Genomic DNA, 23168 nt, shown 5'->3' with positions numbered 1-23168 from the left:
TCACTGATGCACTGTATGGGCAGCTATGATTTTTGCATTGTGTTAAACATGGACAAAAGCACAGACAAATGGGATCAATTGTAAAATGCGGAATATCGTTAAATTTTCCATAAAGTAGATGCAAACTGACATCTCTGCAGTGTAACCAGCTGTTAAAGTTGGAGTGCACCCAAAATACAGTGTGAACACAATGTAAAAATATAAGGAAATAAGCCTAATAGGGGTATAGTCACAGGAACTATAAAACATACTACATATGGGCCACCCGTATGCTCACCTGGTAGAGCAGGCGCCCCATGCACAAAGGCTATGTCCCTGCTATGTCCCTGCTGCAGCAGCCATGGGCTCAATTCTGACCTGTGGCCCTTCACTGCATGTCCTTCCCTTTCTCTAACCCTTTGACGCTCAACCTGTCCTATCTGATAAACCCAAAAAAGCCATAAAAATAACCCCACTAGATTGTGCAAAGTTACTTTACTGTTAGATTCTGGGTTGCTGGGACAAGAAATCCTGAAAATGATCCTCATTGTTGGACCCTGCAGTCATGTGGAAGAGGCCCTCTCAGACAAGTCATCCATAAAACTGAGGAATTTGACACTAACAGCTAAATTTAGAGCTGAGCAACATTAAGCTCAGGTGAAGAATGCTTCATTTTACAAAAGGATGGAATCTACTGAAGCACTTTCTTTGATAATTAAAAAATTGTCCAATAACCACTGCATTATTAGTCATTCTTTCTGCTTACAAAATGTGCCTAAATCCTAAAATTAAAAACGGAAAACACAGAATCTGGGGAAAATAAAACAGAATCTGGAAAAGATTAACACGGATTTAATGGAGCCCTGTATCAGCAGAAATCACAAATTCCCAGATGAGCTCAGTTATATCTGGAACAGGGCGAGATTTAACTTAGGGAACCTAACAACAACAGAGTATATGCTGGGCGATTATTACAGCAGGGTTACATAACCACCAGCCTATACAGTGATACCCGGTGAACGTTTACACAAGGCTTTCACACTCTGCCATCTACAGTAACTCTCTGAAAACACACAGTGAAAACATTTGACGGGCTGGGTTCAATCAACAAGCTCACCGGTCTAATACAAACTCTCAGCTGGTTCCCTGCTCTCTGACATCCCCGTTTGGGTCTGCTGTGTGCCTCTAACATACAGATGATAGCGATGAGGAAAAGTGATGAAACCCAAACTGGAAAGTAAACAATGTGAGATGCTGTGGAATCCAGACATGTCACACTCGGGCGCCCGTCAGAGCTCCGATCTCAGATCAATTTCAACAGGTCACGGATGGATTAAACAACTCCAATCCAGCTCAGAAACACAGCGTGACGCCACAGCATTCACGCCACTGTCAGTGTATCAACAGTCCTGATAAAACAAAGGAGATCCAGACACTGAAACTGATGAGACAACAGAGCTGGCTGTGGAGAACGATGTTGTGATTAACTTAGTCTGCTTGGCAGAATGAAAGCATTCCATGCGACTTAATAACTGTGGATGAGCTTTGGCGTCAGTTTCCACATGTGTTTTACGCAGGAAAAAAGACATTTTGTGTGCTTGAGTCAAAAAATCTCCTATGGGCCATGATAAAGTGAACTTATCAATCAAAGTGTGACACCAGACTTTAATTTGCTATCAGAGATAAAAGATAGTTTATTGGCTCAAGGTAATTAAAAGGGTTTGGCAACTTTGGCCTGGTGGTTTTCGATAATAAAAGTGCTGCATAGGCAAAACAGCCGCAATAACTAATTTCAGGACTGTTTATGGTTGCAAAGTCAATTAAGCATTTAATAGCTCAAACACTTCGATGGAACACCTCAGATTTTATTAACGACTTTAAAATTACGAGAGGACTTGGTAATGTTAATTAAATATCAGCATGCTGGCAACTCTAACTGTGCCCTAAAAACAATTTTTAATTAGCGTTTTGAAAAGAAGACAAATAAATGCGTTGGCCCGCAGTGACAAAGTCTTATTGTTTCATTGTGGTCTCAATTTCATTTTCACAGCTCGCCAAATAAATCCAGTCTACACGTGTTTTGGGTTCACTCTCGCACAAGAGAGCAATAATATGCAAATATAAAAGAGAGTTACAGCATCAGAGTCGGACTGACTGCTGAGCTGCTGAGTATCTGAAGGGCGGCTGATGAAAAGTGGAAGATTTTCATCTGGGCACAAACTGCACTGAACAAATGATGTAATGGGCTACAGCTGATAAAAATCAGCCTGCTGTTGTGACTGGGTGTTAAAGAGCCCTCACAGGGGGGTGGAGCTTTTGTTGGTGCATCAGCAAAAATCAATTTTAAGAGGATGGTGAAGAAAAGTGCAATCTGACAACACCAGAATTTATCATTTTGTGGGTTTCTTGAGAAAACAATAGCGGTTTATGGCAGTGATTCCCAACTCGTCCAGCCATGGGGTCTTGTTTCTTCTAAGTCATTAGATCAAGGACCACACAGTTTAATGGATTCAGCATGATACCTGCGTTAAGTTTGCTGTCTCTGTCCAGTATCTTTCAATAAGTCACTCAATTTGCAACAGGAAATGGCACTTCAAAATGAAAGCTATGTGCTGGAAATTCACTGTATGTCAAAATTAAGTGCCTTTGTTACATACTTGACAAGTTTGCGAGTCACTTGCAGTCCATTCAGAATGGACCCTCGACCCACTTTCAGACCACGACCCACCAGTTGGGAACCACTTGGGTTGGGTTTATGGTACAGTGGATTTTGGTGGATACTTGATGATTTAAGTTTACAGGAAAAATGTATAATTTCCTAATTATGAGCTCCAAAGCCTTGTATGTGTTGCTACTGATGATTCAGTGAGTTTAAGGCACAGAAAACAGTTTTAGGTCTGATGGTTTGGTACTTGCATGCCAGTACCAGCTAATGAAGGTCACAACAGCTAAAATTAATTTGGTTGACAGTCACTCTAATTAAAAGCAAAGCTGTAGGGACTTTAATTTTAGTCTTTGTTGTGGTAAAAATGTTAAAAGTGTGCCCAATAACACCAAAATGAATGGTACACCCTGAATTTGCCCTCTTTACACTTTGAAGTCAAAGTATAATTGTAACTTCAACCGGAAGTTCTTAATGTGTCGCACTTGCTTAAAACAAAGTAGCATGTTTCTTCGTTACTGGACCGTTACCAAGCTCCACAGGTGTAACGTTAAACTCTTACCTGTCTGCAGCATCCCGGAACCGGACTCGCCTCCAAAATCCACCGGTGTACCGTCAGGTGAGGCGGTGCTCGTCGTCACGAGCCCCAGAAGGCAAAGTGTCCATTTTACCAAGCAGCAGAACATCTTCCCGGTTTAATCACTCTTAATTTTTAATTAATAAAAGACATGCAAACAAGAGAACCTAAACGTGTTCTGGATATAAACCAGCTCTACTGTGGCTCTCATTAGTCAAAAAGTGAGAAACATAGTTGAATTTTTGATGCAGACTAACTTGTCATCCTCTTCACCTCTCCACCTCCTCCTCCTCAGACAGTACGAGCCTCTCTCCTCCTGCGGCTGCATCACCGAGGGGCCAAATGAGCCAGCCGGAAGCCCCGCCCCTTTCCCATAATGCGGACCAATTAAAATCCAGCAGGGCCTCCGCCCATTACCGTCTGCAACTTATTTGCAAATTGTTCCGTTTTAATTAGAAAGATTGATCAATTTTCTGAGTCTCCAAGAGACAGTTCGACCTGTCATCACTCCAGACTAAGTACACTGCAGCATGAGACAACACATGCTGTCACTTAATGACCAGTAAGAATGGTTCCACATGAAAGCTCCCTGTTAAAAAACAAAACAACTAATGATGTAAGTACCTGACTTCAGTATTAGTCCATGCTGTTTGTGTTTGCACAGATCAAAAGATTACAGCATCACACAAGCCCACAATCTACTGTACTGTCTATTCTTAGGTCTGGGATATGCTTTTTAACCACCTGTTTGCTTAGACAACAGGCTGCATGTACTACACGCATTACTGGTTACAAATAGAGGGCACACCAATGAACTCAGACTGTATAGAGCTTCCAGATTTGCATGATGTAAACAATAAACATGGCAACACCAGCGACACTCAAGGAGGTTACTGTGCTGTTAATTCTGAGATTACAGCAGAAAAAGCAACCGCATCTGCTGCATCTTGTGGACGTGTCATGTTAATTTCTGAGGACATGCAAAACTGCCATTCCAGACAAACACAGGATATGCAAGGCAGCCATTATGTGCATGTGAACATGTTATCAAAGGCAAGCATATCTACAGCGTTTCTTTCATAGTGGTGTTTGCAATCAGTTGCCTGCCTGTTTATAAATTCATCAAAACCAGAGCAATATCAATCACGTGGAGTCATGTTTGAGTCCACAAAAAAACAGAGCTGAAACTGTGCTACTTCAGTTTTGCTCTGTTTCTGTTCGCATTAATGTCAGTTAAGGTCAAAACTAACTATATAAGTCGCCCAATAGGGTGCACGCCCCATATACAAAGGCTTTGTCCTTGCCATAGTGGCTGCGGGTTCAGTTCCAATCCTGGCCCTTCGTTGCATATCATTCCCTTTCACTTAAGAGCTTTCCTTTCTAATAAAGGCGAAATACCATAAAAAAACAACAACCTTAAAAAAAAAAAAAGAAGACCCAACAAAATTATATCTAAATCTATATCCATTTGATTTACAGTGAGATCTGTCATGATGTTACATAGTTAAGATCTTCATGACAAACATTTGTGGCCTGTCCATTGAAGGTTTGGATTAGATGTAGATTTGACTGGTCCCATTCCTTGCAACAGAGGCATTCCTCTTCTGTGGGGAAGCTCTTTGTCAGTGTATTCTGGCTCAAATAAATAAGGTTGGCCATCAAACTCTGCAAAATCAAATTCCTCCTCCACAAAGTCGAAGTCTGGCAAAAAGTCAGCCATTATTCTATAAATCTTATATAGACTTATTTTCGAGGTCTGGATGTGACCGAGGACAAGACACCTCCACCTGGAGTAGTATCCAGCTGGGCTTTATCTAGAGCTGGCGAGATATATTTCGGCCGCGCTTTGGAAAGCAGAGCTAAATGGTAAACAAACATGGAAGCACACCGGTAAGGTAAGACAACACGTTTACATGTCGTTTTCTATATGTTCTCTGACATTTATCCTAACGATATGAGGCGGTCTTTGTGGAAAAAAAGCTTGTTTAGTGGACTAACTTTGCACTTGAAGGTTGCCCGTTCACTTACGTTTTAACAGGTCTGACGCTACTATGTGCCCCGGCTGTATCTAGGCTAATGGCTAACATGCCAACTATTATTTCTATGTCACTAGTCACTTGAAACGAATTTAAGACGATAGGAGACGGGTTGAAATAAACCGAAATTTCCCTTTAACTCAAGACTTCATCTGGCAACACCAAGATACTGGATTCATACTGGATTCAAATTCAAATGCTATCAAAAAACCCACCCCTAATCCCAAGAGAATTCAATGCAATCTTCAGAGATGTACATCTTGCAATTTCATAATCATACCTCTTTATTCAAGGACTTATATTCATATAAAATCTATAGGTACAGTCGAAATGACTGTGGGAGAGACAGTCAAGTAACAGATCAGGCAGCGAAGGATTCAGCCACTCCAGAACCTCTTTTCTGAGAAAGAGCCTTGTTTCCACTTTGGTGGTTCTGAGATAAAATGTTATTCAAGCTCTTTTTTTTTTCTTTACCTGAAACAGATACATTGTGTATTTAGATAATCAGAAAATACAACCAGGAAACAAATTGTACAAATCATGGACTGAATGAAGTCAAACAATGCCTCTTTTTTTTGTTTTGTTTTTTCGTTTTTTGTTTTTTGCACATGCACATTTTCATTTCAGAACATGCAAACAGGACCTGTCCAGAGGGGGCAGTCATAGTAAAACTGTAAGAGGAGAAGTTGGCACCCTGTTCATGTTGGTCTCATTGGAGGTCTGAAAATGTAGGATCTCCTTAAAAATCTACCGTAGAGATTAACACAAATCTCTGCTCCAATATGGCAACTTACAGCAACGTTTAAAGACAGTGTGACAACAAGCAATCTATTATGTTACCTTTACAAAGAACAGAGAGTCGCCTACAGATAGACCTTTAAGTCTAGAATGTCTCCATCTGGATGATCCATCAAATAGATTGCACAAATATGAGACAACAGGAAGTAAACTTAAAACACAAGGAAATAGTTGTACTTGGATCAAATTATATTTTTAAATAATTTATATGTTCATAAACTTGCTTTGAGCCAATACAATACAATACAAAGAGCACCAAGAGATTTAGACACCTATAAGTCTATTATTTTGATCTAATCTCTATTTTTATTAGAATAAACATAGTGATTGATAATCCCTCTATATGTATGCAATATTTGTTTTATTCATATTGGTCCCTTACTTACATTCAAATTCCCGAACTCACAATTTTAACAAATCATATAAAAAAAAATCCTATAATTATTAACTTGTTCTTTGACCAATTACCTAACATCAGGCAGAATCTCTAAGCAACGGGGCAAGGTTTTGGTATTGGAAGCTTTCTGGTTTCCATTTGTACTGCATCTGTTAACCATCTGTGTGGAGACAAAAGAGTCGGAAGGCATTGGACGAAATGAAAACTTGGTACCCTTTGTTGTTGTCCGATGATGACTTAGGTTTTTATTAACTTTTTTAAATAAATTTATCTGCATTATGTGCAGATATCTATTTATAGAGATTATCTAAAATGTCATTAAGGCCTACAAAACCTATTAAAAGTATCACTGCTTGTGATTTGTGTTGTCAATCGGACTGTAAACAATGACCAGGGCAAAGAAGAGCAAGTCTTGGCTTGGATATCGGTTATCAGTTGTTCCGATATCCGCTAGCAAGACCCTTGAAATATTGGTCGTTACCCCAAGAAGCTAAACTGTCATCAGACCAATAGCCAGTGGGTTCCAAGATTGAATTCCATTTAAATCTAAAGGTTTTCTATCAACTAACTGCATTTTATTTCATCATGTGTTTTAAAGGTTAAGCATGGTGATATTCTATATTATTCTTATTTTCAAGAAATAAAAAACAAAAACAAAACCAACTTAACTAGAAATTGACTCAGAGTGTCGAGACTTCTTCTGAGGCAAATTGCCCTATATCACTATATTGGTTCTATTGGTGCCCCACGATCCAGACATGCTCCAAAATTTAATGGGTTCTCCCTTGGCCCATGCTATATGCTTCCACCAAGTTTCATGAATATCAGACCACTAATTTTTCCGTTATACTGCTGACAAACAGACAAATAAACCAAACCGAAGACGTAACCTCTTTAACAGAGGTTATCAGAGAACTCACATTAGAAGGTAGCACTAGCAGAGTGCTAACCTACGTACATAAGTTAATTTCATGTACCTAAGTTAAAATAAGTCAATGTTGACTTTTGGTTTCTCACGGGACACAAACTATAATCTCCAGGGTGAAAGTCCTGTGTTTGTTTGACCCACCGACCCACCTTGATCTCCGCCTCACATTGACTAAGTCACTTGACTCACTCCTTTGCTCCCCTAATTATTACTATGGCCACTAGAGGTCGCCGCCTCACAATAAACATAAATATGAGACATAATATGCTGCTTGCACAGACAACACTTACGCCCTAACTTTTTGGTCTGGACAGACTGCCTACACACTTCAAGTGTATTAATCCACAGCTGAAAATAGTTCCCAACAAATGCACTGTTTACTCCTGTTTAAGAAGTTGGGTTTTTTTTTGTTTTTGTTTTTTAAATTACCAGCCTTTCTTCGACATAAAAACTACACATTGGTGACTCATTTTTAAAGATGTATGTTTTCATTAGGGAACAATGCTGGGGCTGAGTGCCACAGACAGAGAAGGGAAATCAGAAAATATAAAATGACAGACTAACAAATTGTTGGTTTTAGTCTTTTCAAGGGAATTGTTGCCAAAAAAAGGAAAAAAAAAATATACATAGCATATTACCAGCCTTATCCTTTAACTAGATGTGTCATGACCAGTGGGAAGTGGAAAAGAGCCTGGTGCCTCGTGGGCTATCTGTCAGAAATGGATTAAATCAAGCAAAATATAGCCTCAGGTGTTGGTGTTGAATCTGGCAGTACCACTTTAGCTCTCAAGGAAATAGTACAGATGTTTTAGGCTCGTGTGGGGCTCTAGTAATGACACGGAAATGTTACATCAGCCTTCTGTTATTGACAGAATACCTTACACTAAAACTACTTTTTAAATAATAATTATCTGGTTTTCCAAGCAAGTTTAATGATAAAAAAGTATTAAAAAAACACAATTTGATCCAAGTTTGGAAAGAACAGTTTTATATTTTGGGTAGTTCTATCTGTGTAGGCTTCATGCAGTCAACTTGCCACCTCAAAAATGCCCTGTGATTCACATATATCAGCTTTGATACCATTTGTGCCTCAGTGTGTGTTGTCAGTTAACTGTACATCATATAATACATCTATATTTTACAACTCTTCATACATAAATGTAAAATTTGGTCGCAGTCACACTAAAGCCTGAACCTGGAGATTCCAGAGGGTAAAGCTACAGGGCAGATGAAGTGTCGTCTTGTTGCATAGCCCTATTTTAAGTCAACAGTCAGCAGCAACAACACAACTCTTAATTGTACCTGTGGATACATATACAGGTAACCTCTCCTACAAATCCTCACACAATACTGCTCTCAGAGGAATGAGATACGAAGAAAGGAAACCCATGCAGTTTGGGCAAATATGGCAGAGATTGAGTATGTTTGAGGAGGCAAGTGTTTCTGAATATGAGAAATTTTAGTTGATCAGAAATCAAAAAATGGCACTTTTCTCCATTCAGAGACCATTTCTACCAACTGGCCTGCAGTATATTTGAAAGAGAAAGGCAAATGCTTACCACACACCCTTAAGCAAAAGTACAGACACTATTTTTTGACAAGTTCAAGACCCTGGCATGCACTACATTGCTTACTTTGGATCTGTAATTCGGACTGACCTACCACAAGATTCAGTACAAAAAGTTTTTCCTCTTTTTTTTTGCATTCTGTCCATTACACCAGATTTAAACTTTGTTCTCTACACGCTGAGTACATCCTCTACTGTATATTCAAGTCCATCTGACCAGGCTGCATCTTAATACATCTTGGAAAACGAGGCACTTAGTATTCAGCCACATAACGCCAGAAAAGAGTTATCTAGTCCCTATGTGCACTCAAAAAATTTACATCTGGAACAATTTACAAAAACGTGATCATGAAAACTTCTAGTCTAGGCTCAAGTCCTGATCTAACCCCGCCCATTGTTTAATCTTTGTCACACTACTCACTGTCCCTTAAGTGGCAGAAAACCTACAGAAAATAGTTCCTAACATCTGTTTAGCTCAGAATTTGGTGATAACCCCGAAGTAAAAGCTGATAAAGAAAAGATAATTTGGTGGAAGCATCAGTATGATCAAGTTGAAACTCCTCTCTCACCCACATGACAACCATAAACAAAATGAAACGTACAAAAATAAAAACAGTGTTGTGAGCAGCCATATTAATACCAGGAACGAGTCATTCAGATCAGTCGGAAACACACTCAAAGTATGAGGAGATTTTGGCTTTTGTCTCCTGCTCCATCACTGATTTTACTGGCCAAGGCAAAATACTTAAGGGTCTTCACAGGTGCTATAATTTCAGTGCAAGTAAAGGGGGTAAAAAAAAAAAGTCATCAGTGTCTTTTTTCCTTAAAAGTTTGTTGTATAAAAAAGGAGAGTAACACTACAAAGCTGGAATGATTTCTGATCCCCTTTTACAGCACTTTCCACAGGCATTTTCCTCGCTCCTTCTGGATTAATCCGCAAGCTCCCTATCAGCTCATTGGACCTGACATGAGGTCTGCACAACACCGATAATCTGCTCATCCTCAGCTAACAGTTTTCTGCCACGTTAGCACCAGTCCTCTTCCTCCCTCTCCCTGAGACTTCCTGTTCCTCGGCTCCCTGGCCCGGACACAGAGTTGACCCCAAGGGTGAAGTGGTACCCGTTAGGCACCACCCCTGCTCGACCTTGCGAGGTAGCCGCTGCGACGGGCGCAGCAGCAGTTCCATGTGACGCTGAGGCTGTTGTGGAGGCAACAGTTCGGACAGGGCGTCCCCCTCCGTGGCTGCTCACAGTGTCCTGAAAGTCCTCTTCAAGGAGGGCTTGTTGAGAAGCGACCTGTGGCTGCCGGTTTAAATTAGGGTCTGAACCGATGCGGGTGACCGGTATCGGGGACTCTTCCTGGCCCCAGTGTAGGCGGTCATGCTCTGAAAGGCCACGGCTGAAGCGAGTCTGCTGCCCCGCTGTAGCAGTGCTGGCAGCGGGCGGGAGAGGCGAGGAGTTGGCGGTCTTGTAAGCCACGGCAGGACGAGGGGTGAGGGGTGTCTGTGGGAGCTGCCTGCGACCACGACCTGGGGTGCTTGAACCAGAGGGGAGTGTTCCAGGGCCAGTTTTGACCACACTGCTACCATGCTGAGGACACAAATAACATACAAATGATACAAGACAATTTTTCAGCAGGTCAACTGGAAGGAAGTACATTTTTCAAGTATTTTTTCAAGTGTTTGCCTTTTTTATTGTGTTGGTTTTGAACTCCAACACATTGGAAGCTAAAAAGAAATTTAACACCCCTGAACACCTTGCCTGGGTCCAGACCTTTGAACCCACCCACTCCACCAAGTTGACTGACACCTAGAATCATGACATGAAACAGTAATTTCACAGTTGAAAAACAAACAATGCAATTAGCGCCAATGGGGGGGACTAATGATTAGCCAATCAGCACCACAGGAAGGATTAATGCTGTTGTCTAAATACAGTATTACCCAACATCAACATTGTTCTTACTTTGCTCCACTCCACTCTGAAAACCCTGTAAAAACAAATATATTTCCATGGCTATGCATCAGAGTTGATGAAAAGTGAAGTGAGATTCAGGCAGATACGTTTGTCTGTAGTGACAAGTTAGAGAAAATTGAAAATTGAGCCCCCCTCCCCAAAATAAATTTTGTCTTTTTTGATATTGTCCAAGTCCTAAGTCCTTAAATTCTTGACCAGAGTTCAAGTAATGTGATTTGAATCCATCATCACTGCTGTTTCAGAAACAGGCTTACATCTACCACCTTTCAACCCTTACAGAGGGTGGTGTTAAGTCTGGTGTTAGGTTACTCTTTAAACATCCAAACTGTAGCACTACGGATGTGAACACTGTAAAACCTCATACTCACTGTTTTTATTTCAACTCCAATATGCTGGGGTGCAGAGCAAAAAGAATGAAACCTGTGTCCAAATACTGCAGGACAAGCCAGCTCTTAATCTCTATGCCCCATATAATATGGCAGGTAACTCACCTGTTTCAGCAAACCAGCGTCCTGTCCCTCTCCGGGAGACGTGGATCGACTGGGACCGGCTGACTTGGTGTGACACTGCTCCCTGCTGCCATAACGCTCACAGGAGTAGTAGCGCTGCTTCTCTCCTGCTGAGGAGTGGTGCCTCCTCTCATGAGGCCGGCTGCGGTCCCGTTCCCTTGCTCGTTCCCTGGACAAACCTTCAGCTGAAGGGTCGGTGAACGAATCTGGAGAATGGCACCATTAAATAAAATCAGAAAGAATGGGTACAATATACATTTAAAGGTTTAGCTCTCACTTTTATCATCTCATCATCTAGGTAGTTTAAGATTAAAGCTACCCTGTGTTAGTTTTGAATGCAATGGAGCAATGTTTGTACGAGTGGGTCCGGGTTTTTTGTATATCAAAAGGATGCAGTATCATAATACACATTCCTGCCACCAGTTTTTACACTATCAAACTGATTGACAAATGACAGCTGTTACAATGTAGGCAACAAATATCTGTAGCAATGCACCATCAGAAGCAGTGAAGAAGAATGAAAGGGAGTAAACTTGGCTGTAAGCAATGCATAATCCATGATAAAAAGGACAAGTCCACAAGACACCTTTTGGCTGATTTTTCATCCATTAAAACTTGATTTTTTGAAACATAACAGCCCAAACTGTTCACAAGGCTTACATTATCAGATCACAATTCAGTTCTGTTCAGGATATAAAGTTCTGTTTGTTGCACTCGTTATACTTTTAGTTTAAAGCCAATATGTGCAGGAATCTGTTAAAGTATTCTAGTGGCAGAAAACAGTATTCAGAAGTTTTTGTTTGTAGTAAAATTAGAAAAGTCTGCCAAAAACAATGGTGACATGTATTTGCTTTCAACTACTCTCAGTGTGTTACCACTTGGGAAATGCCAGAGTCAGAAATTTCTAAGGTTTACACAGAAGGGCAAGTGAAAAGCAACTACAGCTGTAGAGAGCCCTGATTCATTATTTCCTCAGGCAAAAACTGTGTTTTCAATTCATAGTTTTTTATATAGATTTGGCACGCAACACCAATAACAGAGGAAACACTTATATAAAAATGTCTTCACTTGGAAAAGTGCAACAATAAACCTGTTTGAACTAACATTATCCAAACATGTTAGAGCCCCAAACCCTTATGTCACATCTACACTAATACATGTTCATTTTAACAATCTAAAGAATTTAAGCGATCTCTTTCTCATATTACGTCCATATACATACACTGGGCATGCGTGCACTGGTGTTAACTGGGTAAGTCGCTTAGTTACAAAAAATATTACAGAGATGGTGACAAGTAAGATTGGAGATTTCTTTGCTTGGACTAATGACGAGGTGTTAAAGCTTATTGGGAGGTGGAACTGTTACTGAAAGTAACATGAATATGAAGCAGTTAACATGGTGGAAAAACAGATTGGAAGTTGTTGCAAAACACATACAGCAGCATTACAGTAGGATTATCCACAGCAGGAGGAAGTCATAGCATGGGAAAGGAGTAACGTTACACACACAAGAAGGATGAAATCACAACAGGTATGTAAAACTAGCTATAATGTTTTGCCTTGACATGTTGTGAAAGTGAAGGTGGATGTCTGCGTCATTGTTTTCAAAAGTCTTTGTTTCCACCCATCCAAACTAAAACAGAACTTGAGAGTTTTCAAACTTAAATGAGGTCAGTGGCATTTTCAAAGGTCTTTGTTTTAGGGGTTGCAAGATGCCGGAGTAATTTGGGCACATGGCGTAAATGTAGCAATACTTATGCATCTAAATTAAAAACATATCAGTGTGGATGTAGTCTAAGTAAATTTGTCAAATGCCTCAGTTCAGTTGAATTTACAATATGAAGCAATATTTACCTGTAGCACAAATGCAAACAAAGGCAATGGAAGTATATCAACAAATCAAAAGGGAAGTAGATTTGCTTCAGGCACTGGAAAATGTACTGAAAGACACACATTCTGAGGTTATAAGAGTCCTAACTTCATTTTTTGCAAATAGTTTTTAATTGCTTTAGCGCTTTGTATAACACAGGGGTTTTTTTACAATTATATTGTGGTGTGTTATCCTGAGTCGGGAGCTGCTGCATTTACAGTCATGGTCCTTACAGGGGTAAATAACGTTGTAATGACTTGAGTAGGATTGGAAAAATGACGCCTGAAAATCCACTCCTGAGGTCAAAGCGAAGCCAAAGTGCACTCAATGTTACATCTAAATTCAGCTTGCTCATTATCGCCTCTCAGCTCAGCTAATTGGTTTCAGCGATATTGTGATCAACTTTTTAGTTCCACGATACGTTTGATGTTTTTTGTACTGTGAAATACGATTCCAGGATTTTTCATTACACCTCTAATTAAAGGCAAATGGTTCATCTGTGTGTGTTTCTATCTACATCATGGGTGTGTGGCATAAAGCAAAGTACTGTGGTGAAATTACTCTCTTCAGCGCTGGAATAATTCCAGTTTTCAGATTAAAACCGCGATGACAGAAACACAGAAGCCTATTCATCATTCTGATGTGTCAGATCTGCCTGGAGAATGACATGCTTTGAGGAGTGAAACTCTTGTTCACTCCCGTGCTGTTTCTTTCAGTTCAATAGATGTAGAGGGGGCTGCTGGATGTTCTGCTATCTTCAAGACATACCCATAAATCCTGACCACTGTGGCCTTTTATCTCTGCAATAAAGCCCAGCTGCTGCCCTCCAGTGTTAACACAAAAAACACCCTGTCACAGCTCACAGGCTGTAATCGCTCTAGCAGACGACTCCTGGTGGCAAAGAGTGTGACAACCACCTTCTAAACTGCGAAAAACAAAGACGTTGCATTAATCAGTCTCAAAAGTTGCTAAATTTCCTCACACATTTCTGCCTTTGTTTTGTTTTGTCAAACTTAATGTTATTGTTATTTCCAGATTCCATTTTGTAAATCAGTCTAAGTGGTGTGTTTATGGACATAATGTGACACCTAGGATTTAAGAGGTTGTTCTAAAATCTAAATCCAGAGAAAAACAATAAAACAACATGGATGGAATCATATGAATTTACTGATCACTGTTGCTGTTAAGTAGACTCTGGGGTGTCTGAGCATCCTTGAATGCACCGACATGAGTACTTGGTTTAGATGATTTTGCTTGAAACTGGTTGAATGCATGTAATGACAGAACAGAGGCAATCTTTCCGTCAGGCACCTTTGTTTGGCATAAATGAAGGGGTTCCACAAGGTTCTGTGCTGGATCCTTTACCATTTACGCTCTACATAAACAATGTTATCACTCAAAGACAGAGTTATAATATCAATTTTTATGCGGATGACAGTCTTGTATGCCTCTGGCTCTTCAACTCTTAATATATCAAGATCAATCATCAGTAATTTGTGTTATTGTGTGACTTTAGTTAATGTGAACTAACTCTTTAAAACAGCACAGTCGCACAATAACACAAACAAACTGATGTGGCAGTGGTAGAGCAGCTCCCATGTTTAGAGTAAAATTACTTCAGTAAATTACTTAAGTATGGATGTTTTCATTTAGATTTGCTGTTGTTAAACACGGCCGCCTATGACTTCAATCCATCAAGAACATTCTTTATTTTTTGTATTCTTCGTTCACCGATGGCAGGCAAGTAAATCAATGATATAATATAATGATATAACTCAGAATGAAATAATAGATACTGATATTATTATTTCTTTGAATTTTGAAGAAGCTCTGCTTGAGTGGGAGACATGACCCCATTCATTGAAAACAGTCAATGACTGCTGTTAAACCCTGTGTCAAAAGTATTCAAAATGGACTGTAGATGTACTTCACAGTGTATATGTGTCTTTTTACTGTTTGTGAGAAGTTAGAAGATATAGCACACCTTGTTCCTGTTTTTTAAAATGAAGAAAATGTCAGTTCAACCTTTTTTCAGTTTTGCTTTACAGCTCCAAGTGTGAAGTCTGTGGAGCTCAGTCTACAGTTTATAAATGTAACTATTAAGGTCAGAGGGAACAAAGGGAGCAACTGATAAGAAAAAGGGGGGAAAATCCCCAGCAAAGCAGATTTTCCTCTGAGAGCTCACAACTCTCTCTGCTAATCAGATGGAAAGCCTGACATGTAAAATCCCTGGTTGAAGCGCGGCAGAAAGCCCTTCACCTACATAACCCGATCATGGAACTTTAATCCTATAAAGAATTTCTACAGCTATGTTGAGACATCCAGCTAATCTACAAGGATAGCCTGGCCTGCCATCGCTGCCTCTCCATTAAAGCGATGCCAAGTTTCTCTGTGGATATTCTCCTCACTGTGTTATATGAATTAATATTGCTGCGTTAAATGAATTAATCTCTCAACAACCTAAAATATGCCCCTTCAAGGAACTTTTTTTAAATGCTCTGTTCATGATATTAAACTCTATGTGATTACATATTTATGGTAAAATGTTTGTTTCTTGAAGGGACAGCTCATCCCAAAATCAAAAATACATATTTTTTCCTCCAACCTATAGAGTTATTTAACAATCTATGTTGTTTTGGTGTGAGTTGTCGAGTGTTGGAGATGATGGTTTTTAAAGACGTCATCATGAGGTGCAGTTTTTGTCTCACCAACAGTGCTGGACGGCTGCACTGACGCAGCCCTATCCAGAGACTTCTGCTTCTTCTCTTTGTCCTTGTCCCTGCGTCTATGGCAGCGGTGGTGGTGGTGATGGTGGTGGGCTCTGTCCTGACCCGGGACTTGCCCCGGCCCCATTGAGGACTGGGCCAAGCTTGGCCGTTCCAGATCATACTCCCTCAGCCCACCCTCCAGGTGGCGCTGCGGCGTCAGCGAGGATGCTGAGCGCCTGATAGGACTGAGGTCCACAATTGGCTGAGAGGGTGAAAGAAATGCAAAGAGGCATGAGGAGAAAGTAGAGCAGAGGGGCAGCTTTGGGGGTTTTACCCAAACTACTTGTACTGGATCACCAAAATATCCACGACACACAAATGACACAGTGGACAGCAATCTTTTGTCTTAAGACCGACGCTCTACCCGTTCTTCTCCAGGCACAGATGTAAGAAAAGTTTGAGAAGAATGAACACAAATTTGTGACAACATTTGAATACTTACCGTTATAAAACCTACATAATTTGTAAGCTAGCAGGCGTCGCTGCTAGTGAACAAAGAAGAGGTGGGGTATTGGCACTGGCCTTTGTGGCTTTTTTTTTCTCCAATACGTCTTCTAGCCTTAGAAAGAAGTGTAACACATTGTAATTTACTTAAAGGACCACTCCACTGAAAATAGATGTTTTAAGTATCAAACAACACTCGCTGCCTGTTGGCTTGAAGCGTGGCTCTAAACGTTTGTAGCCCTGATTCAGGACCATCACACTACATATCATTACATCTAACTATAGGCCTGATTGCTATCAGAGGGAATGTTTACACTCTAGTTTGTCAGAAATCATGAATTTGTTTAGTGAATTATGTTGAAATACAAAGCCACTGGGTGGGTGAAGGTTGCATAAATGAGACTGCTGTTTACATCAGAAGAATTGCTGCAATATAGCTTCTGACCACCAGTGGCAGCACTGAGCCTACTGCTGCTGGGGAACACTGCAGTTCTGGGTGGAAGAAATCATGTGGCGTGTTTTATTTTAGATGGTTTGTATTGACTTTAATAAAAGTGCCTTTTCTGTTGGAGTCAGGTGTTGTTGTTTTTTTTGTTAATACACATCTGACAATGTTTTTCTGCCTTGTTTATACCAGTGACCCACCTGATTCCTGCTAAAGGAGGCATGGACTGATATTTAAAACTCTGAACATTAAACCTACAATAATTGATGTTTTTGGCCACTTGGGGGCAGTGTCAAACCCTGTGGTCCGAGCTAGCACAGCCTTTGACGCTAGCGCTAGCAGCCAGCCTTGTCAAGCCACTCTCGACCAGGCATTCAGATGCAAACTGAGTAAGCCTACCTGTGACCAACTATCTGACTCCCTTGCAAAATTGATTGTAATGGACTGAAGACCAGTTTGGGCGGTAGAGGACAAAGGGACAATTGTGTCCAATATCCAGCAGCTTTACTACGACACATCTGCTAAAATTAATTTGAACTGACATTTTAAAAATACTTTCACAGCAAAAGGTGATGTATGCGATTAATTTAGATTAATCAATCACAAACTGCACATTCTCGGAACCCATCGGCTGTATTTGGCGTCTGACTTCCAGCAGACGGCGATACAGCCTCTGGGGGCAGACCCCCAATTTTTGGCATTCCAGTTTGATTTGGGCAGAGGAGGCGAATTTCCGTTTCCGACTTACGTTTATATATAAGTAAATATGCTGAACCATTGCGATGTATTCAGAGTTTGCAGTGACGCTAATGATGTTCCGCCTCGTTAGTTCACCGCAAGGACCGTTTAACCTGGCAACAACTGCAGCCGGCTCAAACGTGATTGGTCAATATCACGTGGACTACAAACAGCCTACAACCGGAAACCAGGGCTCTTCCACTCTTCTTCCAGAGGCAAGATCTCCGGGGTTTGCCTACAGACTCTACATTCACTGAATGTAGAGTCTGTATATAGAGACTACAAACTGCATGACAGCCCTGTATAAAATATTGATTATAGCAACTTCAAGTATTCAGTGGTGTGTTCCTTTAAAATCTTATATTCACCAATTTGAGTGCAGTGACACTCACCCCACCTCATTCTCCTCTTGCTGACCGATACAGCTACCAGGTAACAGACTGATGTGATAGGGAACTGGAACAGCAGCTAAGTTAGCACCCGACCTGCTGGTTATTGCCCTTATTATTATTATTATTTTTGGTTATGGTTTTTAGTTTCCAAATATGTAAGTATTTATCCAGATTATACATCCTCTCGTGCTAAATTGTATTCAATCATTTATGTTACAACAGACATATGTTGGATGTTTGTGCTGTTCCTCTTGTTCCTACCCCACAGCCTAACCTGTAGCTACAGCCAGAGACAACAATATCACAACACTGTTTAAAATATCCATATTACCAGGTCATTTTATCTAGTATGCAGTCTTAAAATCTTATGTACTTTTCAGATAAATGGCGTAACATGCTTAAACTCCCCTTATTTCTTTCAAACCAGTAAAGAGTCTGAAGGTCTGGGAAAGATATAAAAGAGGAATCCGACTATTGTTTTCATGTGTAATAAATAAGATTTTAAGACTGACAGTAACATCTAATGACAGATAAGGTTAGACGGGTTTTTGTGGTGTAGTTGAAAGAAAATAGTTATTCCAAAGCAAGAAAGCAGCAGTACTGTCCCTTCCTTGTTCCACAATCACACATCGACCCACAAAAAACTACACACTACTACACTACTACATAATGAAACTCACATACAGTACACACAACCACATTGTACCAAAGTGTAGTACTGTACTGCTGTAGTTAATGGCGCTAAAGCAGGACAGAGTGCTTGACGTACCCCGGATACACATACATATACTTCTCCAGGTACGTGGTTTATGTTTTATGGACAATGTAAATTTGTGTGTTGCATGTAATGTATCTATCAGCAATTTCATGGAATGACCAGTGTATACTGTATATGTAGGAAGGTCACTTTGTCCATGATGGTGGGAGGGTGTGAACTCTGCACTGAGATGAGAAGAGCACATGGAGGCAAACACGGACATGAGAGAAGAAGAAGTAGTAGAAGAGAAACAGGGTGAGGACGAGAGGAGGAAAGAAGAGGAAGAGAAAGAGAGAGGTGGCACAACAGGTGGTACATACTGCCAGGTGGGTCCCAGGGGCGTGGCGAGGGTGGCTCCGCTATCAGACAGCACACACAAGAGGGAGGTGGGCAAAACATTAGCAGTGGGCATTGAAATTAGGAGAAAGGGAAGACAGAAGAGGAGAGTTAGGTGGGGTAAGGTAGGTGATATTTTGTGTTTTCTTTTTGTCAAGAGATTGGATGAAAAGACCAAAACCAAAACTTTTTTCCAGCAGTTTTTTAATCCCCAATCCTGGATTTTTCTTTTAATCTGTGGCTGTTTTTACAGCAGCTTTTCAGCCTCCAAACACTGAGGTTTTTGTGTGACCCGTGGCTGTGTTTCCAGCAGTTTTCTAACCCTCACTGTGTCTCCTGTGGGGTTTTTTTTAGCTCTCAGACATAGGTGGTTTTAGGGACCTGTTGCTGTGTTACCTGTGGCTGTCCAGCCCCTAAACATAGGTGGTTTTTAGCGACTCATGGCTGTCTCCTGCAGCTTTTTAACCCCCAAACCTGGGTGTTTTGACCCCTGGCTGTGTTTCCAGCAGCTTTCTAACCCTAAATTATGGGTGTTTTTCAGTGACCTCTGGCTGTTTTTCCTGTGGCTTTTAAGCCCTAAACATTGGTGTCTTAAGGGACCTGTTGCTGAGTTTCCTGTGGCTTTCCAGCCACCAAACATGGGTGTTTTTAGCGGCCCCTGGCTGTGTTTCATGTGGCTTTTTAGCCCTAAAACATGGGTGTTTTTAGCGGCCCCTGGCTGTGTTTCATGTGGCTTTTTAGCCCTAAAACATGGGTGTTTTTAGCGGCCCCTGGCTGTGTTTCCTGTGGCTTTCCAGCCCCCAAACATGGGTGTTTTTCAGCAATCTGTGACTGTGTCTCCTGTTGCTTTTTAGCCCTCAATGTGGGTGTTTTTTCGCTACCTGTGGTATTGTTTCCTGTGGCTTTTTTACCCCCAAACATGGCTCTTAACCTCAGCACTGTTGAGACATAAAGTTTTAATGTATCTGCTACTTAATAACATACAAATGTAACATATCCATAGTTTGCAGTTTAAAATAGTCCCCTAAAAATGCACTATCTTCTCCTATTTGAGTAACATTTGCTAAAAACTACAGTGTCCAGCTATTTTATGAAATTCTTAGCCTTTATTAGAAATAAGACTATATATTGTTGAGCAAATGTTAAAGCATTATGTCAACAAAACAAAGCGGCAGGGTGGGGAAACACAAAGTACTGAGACACGGCCTTATGCATTGTTGGTTTTTGTCTTTTCATGGAATTTGTTGACAGTAACAAAAATACAAAATACCACCAGCCTTATCCTTTAAAGAGAGAGCCAGTGATCCATATGCAACATAAACATAAGGAAAGCACATGTTAAGTGTTGTGGCAGAGAGCAGGGTGACAGAGAGAGAGTGACAGACAGAAAACACAGAGACAAGCAAACAGTGAAGCTGACAACAGACAAGATCAGACAGGTGAGACAGTCCAGGAAACAGAAGTGATGGACAGAAACATCATCTCGACATGACATCCATATGCAGCAGACAAGAGCAGCTAACTTCTGTAGCTCACAGAATGACAGTCAAAAGGTAAAATAAAATAAATAAGCAGATGACAGTGAGTGAAAGTCATATAAATAAATGGATCATTGCAGACAAGCCAAACTCAGATGTTAGTTTAGAGCCTACTGTAGTGTGAATATTGTAGCAAACATTAAAAGATGAATATTAATAATAAGTGTATTAGTAATATGAATAAATGCAATTAAACAATTCTTAAATAACATCCTTAGGATTTCCAAGAAATTCAACTTAATTTATCTCATGTTGTATTTACATAATCAGGTTAGTATGATGAAGGTCAATACTTACTGGAACATGTGAATAATAATATCTACCTGTATTCCAACTAGTTTCTATTTTAATGCAAAATACAAATGAGTGAATGACTAAATTAATTATATATTTCGAGCTGTCTGACCAGGACATTTAAATACCAGAAACTGTAGGTGATACATTACAAACACTGTGGATATCTACTTTCAAACAACATATTGGTACCACCGATTCATTTATCTTCTTTTCCTTTTTATGTGCTTTGTTTATTGTATGTGTCCACATGCAATACTATTATTTAACTTGTGTATTTTTAACATCTTAATATTTGGACTGCAGGAGATATAAACCTAAAGAAGTAATATATATGCATAATCTTATGCCCGCATATACTAAATTACTAAAAGGCTTAGGGTTTTATCTAAGCCATTCTAGGGTATAAAGGGATGTTCTTCACATAAAAAAACTAAAAATGTCATTTTGATGAACAGAAATAAGTTTCTAAGAGTTTAATCAATGCTTAAACTTTAAAGCATGGACCTAAAGCCAGGAGATGATTATCTTAGCTTAGCATAAAGATTGGAGCGATGGGGAAACTGATAACTTGGCTCTGTCACCTCTCATGTTGTGTTCACACCAAACACTACGTTGCTCATATAAGATTGAACGCTAGAATATGTTGGGCTGACTCCCTTTATACGCGCAAATAACTTGCGTTATATGTGCGTGAAATTGCTGAATTGATGAATGAACTTCCCGTGGTACATCCTCGACATCATACGGCCCCGGAGGATCTCAGTGCCGATTGGCTATCCCTGCGTGAATTGGTTGCTGAAGTTCAGATATTTTAACTCTCGCCAATAAGTGTGTGACACAAAATTGTACTAATGACTTCAATCACGGCGCTTAATTTGTGTATTTTGCATCATTCGTGTCGCATCCATCACATCCATCAAGCCGTCTGGTGGGAATTTGCATCCAATCGCATCTTTACATTGACTTTGCATGTAATTCACTTGTGTGAACAAAACATAAAGCTTACTAATTAACACATTATATGTTATTTCTTTAGTCCATAAACAAACAGAAATTTAACATCAACAATTCACGATTTCAGAAGAAGTTACATGTACTAACTATTTAAATTTTTTTCATTCCTTCCTATGGTAAGCTAATTGCTTACTTGCACTAAAATACTGAACTATTTCTTTGGGAAAATATCAATCTGAAAGCAGTAGAACACTGAGGCTGGGTTTAATTGTTGCCTTAAGTTGCCTTAAGTCCAAACTGTCACTGCAGCTCAACTCACGGTCATTCAGTATCTAAATATCCAATATTCCTGCCTTCTTTTGCAAGTAAGTAAAAATTGCACAATGAATCAGCCAGTGACATCAGTAGTGTTGCACCACCTGGGCGGAGGCTGAGATTCAAGAGTAGAAAAAATACAAAGTAGCAGTCAGGTTTTGATTGTCACAAGTAATTACGTCCCTGGCTAACATAATATATTTTCTCTGTTTGTATTCGGCTGTAATTTAATGCATTTTTAAAATTCTATTAATCACCATGTTAATGTGTCATGCACACTGTTGAGTTCATCTCTCTCCTGAATCCCTTCCTCTGTAATAAATGTGAGATTGTCAGACTGGAGAGGTCGGGGTCAGCAGGATGAACTGATGTGGACTGACAGAGAGCCACTCTGTTAGCTCACGGCTGCTTTCACTAACCGGCTAATACTCAACGCTACACCAGTCTTTTTCAGCCCACCTCACCACCTGTTCACTGCCAAACACAGACAGTTTATTATTCTGTATTTTCTATTTAACACTAAAGAATCAATTGTTTGATTACGTCACTGAGAGCAATCTAAGATATCCACAGTGTCTGCATTTTCCAACCCTGGTATTATCACATGAGTGCAGCTCAAACAGAACAACTGGGAATGAGCCAATGAGGTATTTCTGAGAGCAGTAAAACAAGAGTGTAGCATCATAGCATCATGAGCACTGAGGAGCTTACGTAGTACTCAGCATTAAGTCGGGGCAGAGAAGCCGCTCTACAGTGGCCCTCCAGGCTTGGATATGCCTCTGTGTCTGAAATGTTCTCCGTCTGCTTCAGTTCAACACATTCCTGCATGGAAAAAGAAGAAACGTGTGTGAAGGCAACACAGACTTTACAGAAAGTGAGAATGTA

At 40.2% G+C, this 23168-nt stretch overlaps 2 protein-coding genes across 6 annotated transcripts in view; both read right to left on the bottom strand.

Annotated features, from left to right (window-relative positions):
- LOC117270147 (uncharacterized) overlaps positions 1–3514 on the bottom strand; it is a 150973-nt gene extending 147459 nt beyond the window's left edge. The window contains exon 1 of the mRNA XM_033647638.2: positions 3204–3514. Coding sequence (XP_033503529.2) covers positions 3204–3327 — 124 coding nt within the window. The 5' untranslated portion in view covers positions 3328–3514. The remainder of the gene's footprint in view (positions 1–3203) is intronic.
- Positions 3515–5520: 2006 nt separating this feature from the next.
- The window catches only part of cacna1bb (calcium channel, voltage-dependent, N type, alpha 1B subunit, b), a 250495-nt gene continuing 232847 nt past the window's right edge, over positions 5521–23168 (bottom strand). For 4 of the 5 annotated variants that reach the window (XM_078162190.1, XM_033647132.2, XM_033647135.2 and 1 more), the window contains 5 exons: positions 22995–23105; positions 19164–19202; positions 16008–16269; positions 11412–11635; positions 5521–10533 (listed from right to left, as the gene is read on the bottom strand). In XM_078162190.1, coding sequence (XP_078018316.1) covers positions 9970–10533; positions 11412–11635; positions 16008–16269; positions 19164–19202; positions 22995–23105 — 1200 coding nt within the window. In that variant the 3' untranslated portion in view covers positions 5521–9969. The remainder of the gene's footprint in view (positions 10534–11411; positions 11636–16007; positions 16270–19163; positions 19203–22994; positions 23106–23168) is intronic. The other variant, XM_078162191.1, reaches the window with a different exon arrangement.

Source organism: Epinephelus lanceolatus, chromosome 19 (assembly GCF_041903045.1).
Source record: "Epinephelus lanceolatus isolate andai-2023 chromosome 19, ASM4190304v1, whole genome shotgun sequence".
NCBI lineage: Eukaryota > Metazoa > Chordata > Actinopteri > Perciformes > Serranidae > Epinephelus > Epinephelus lanceolatus.
Note: the sequence above shows the minus strand (reverse complement) of the source record. Positions and strands in the feature narration are given on the sequence as shown.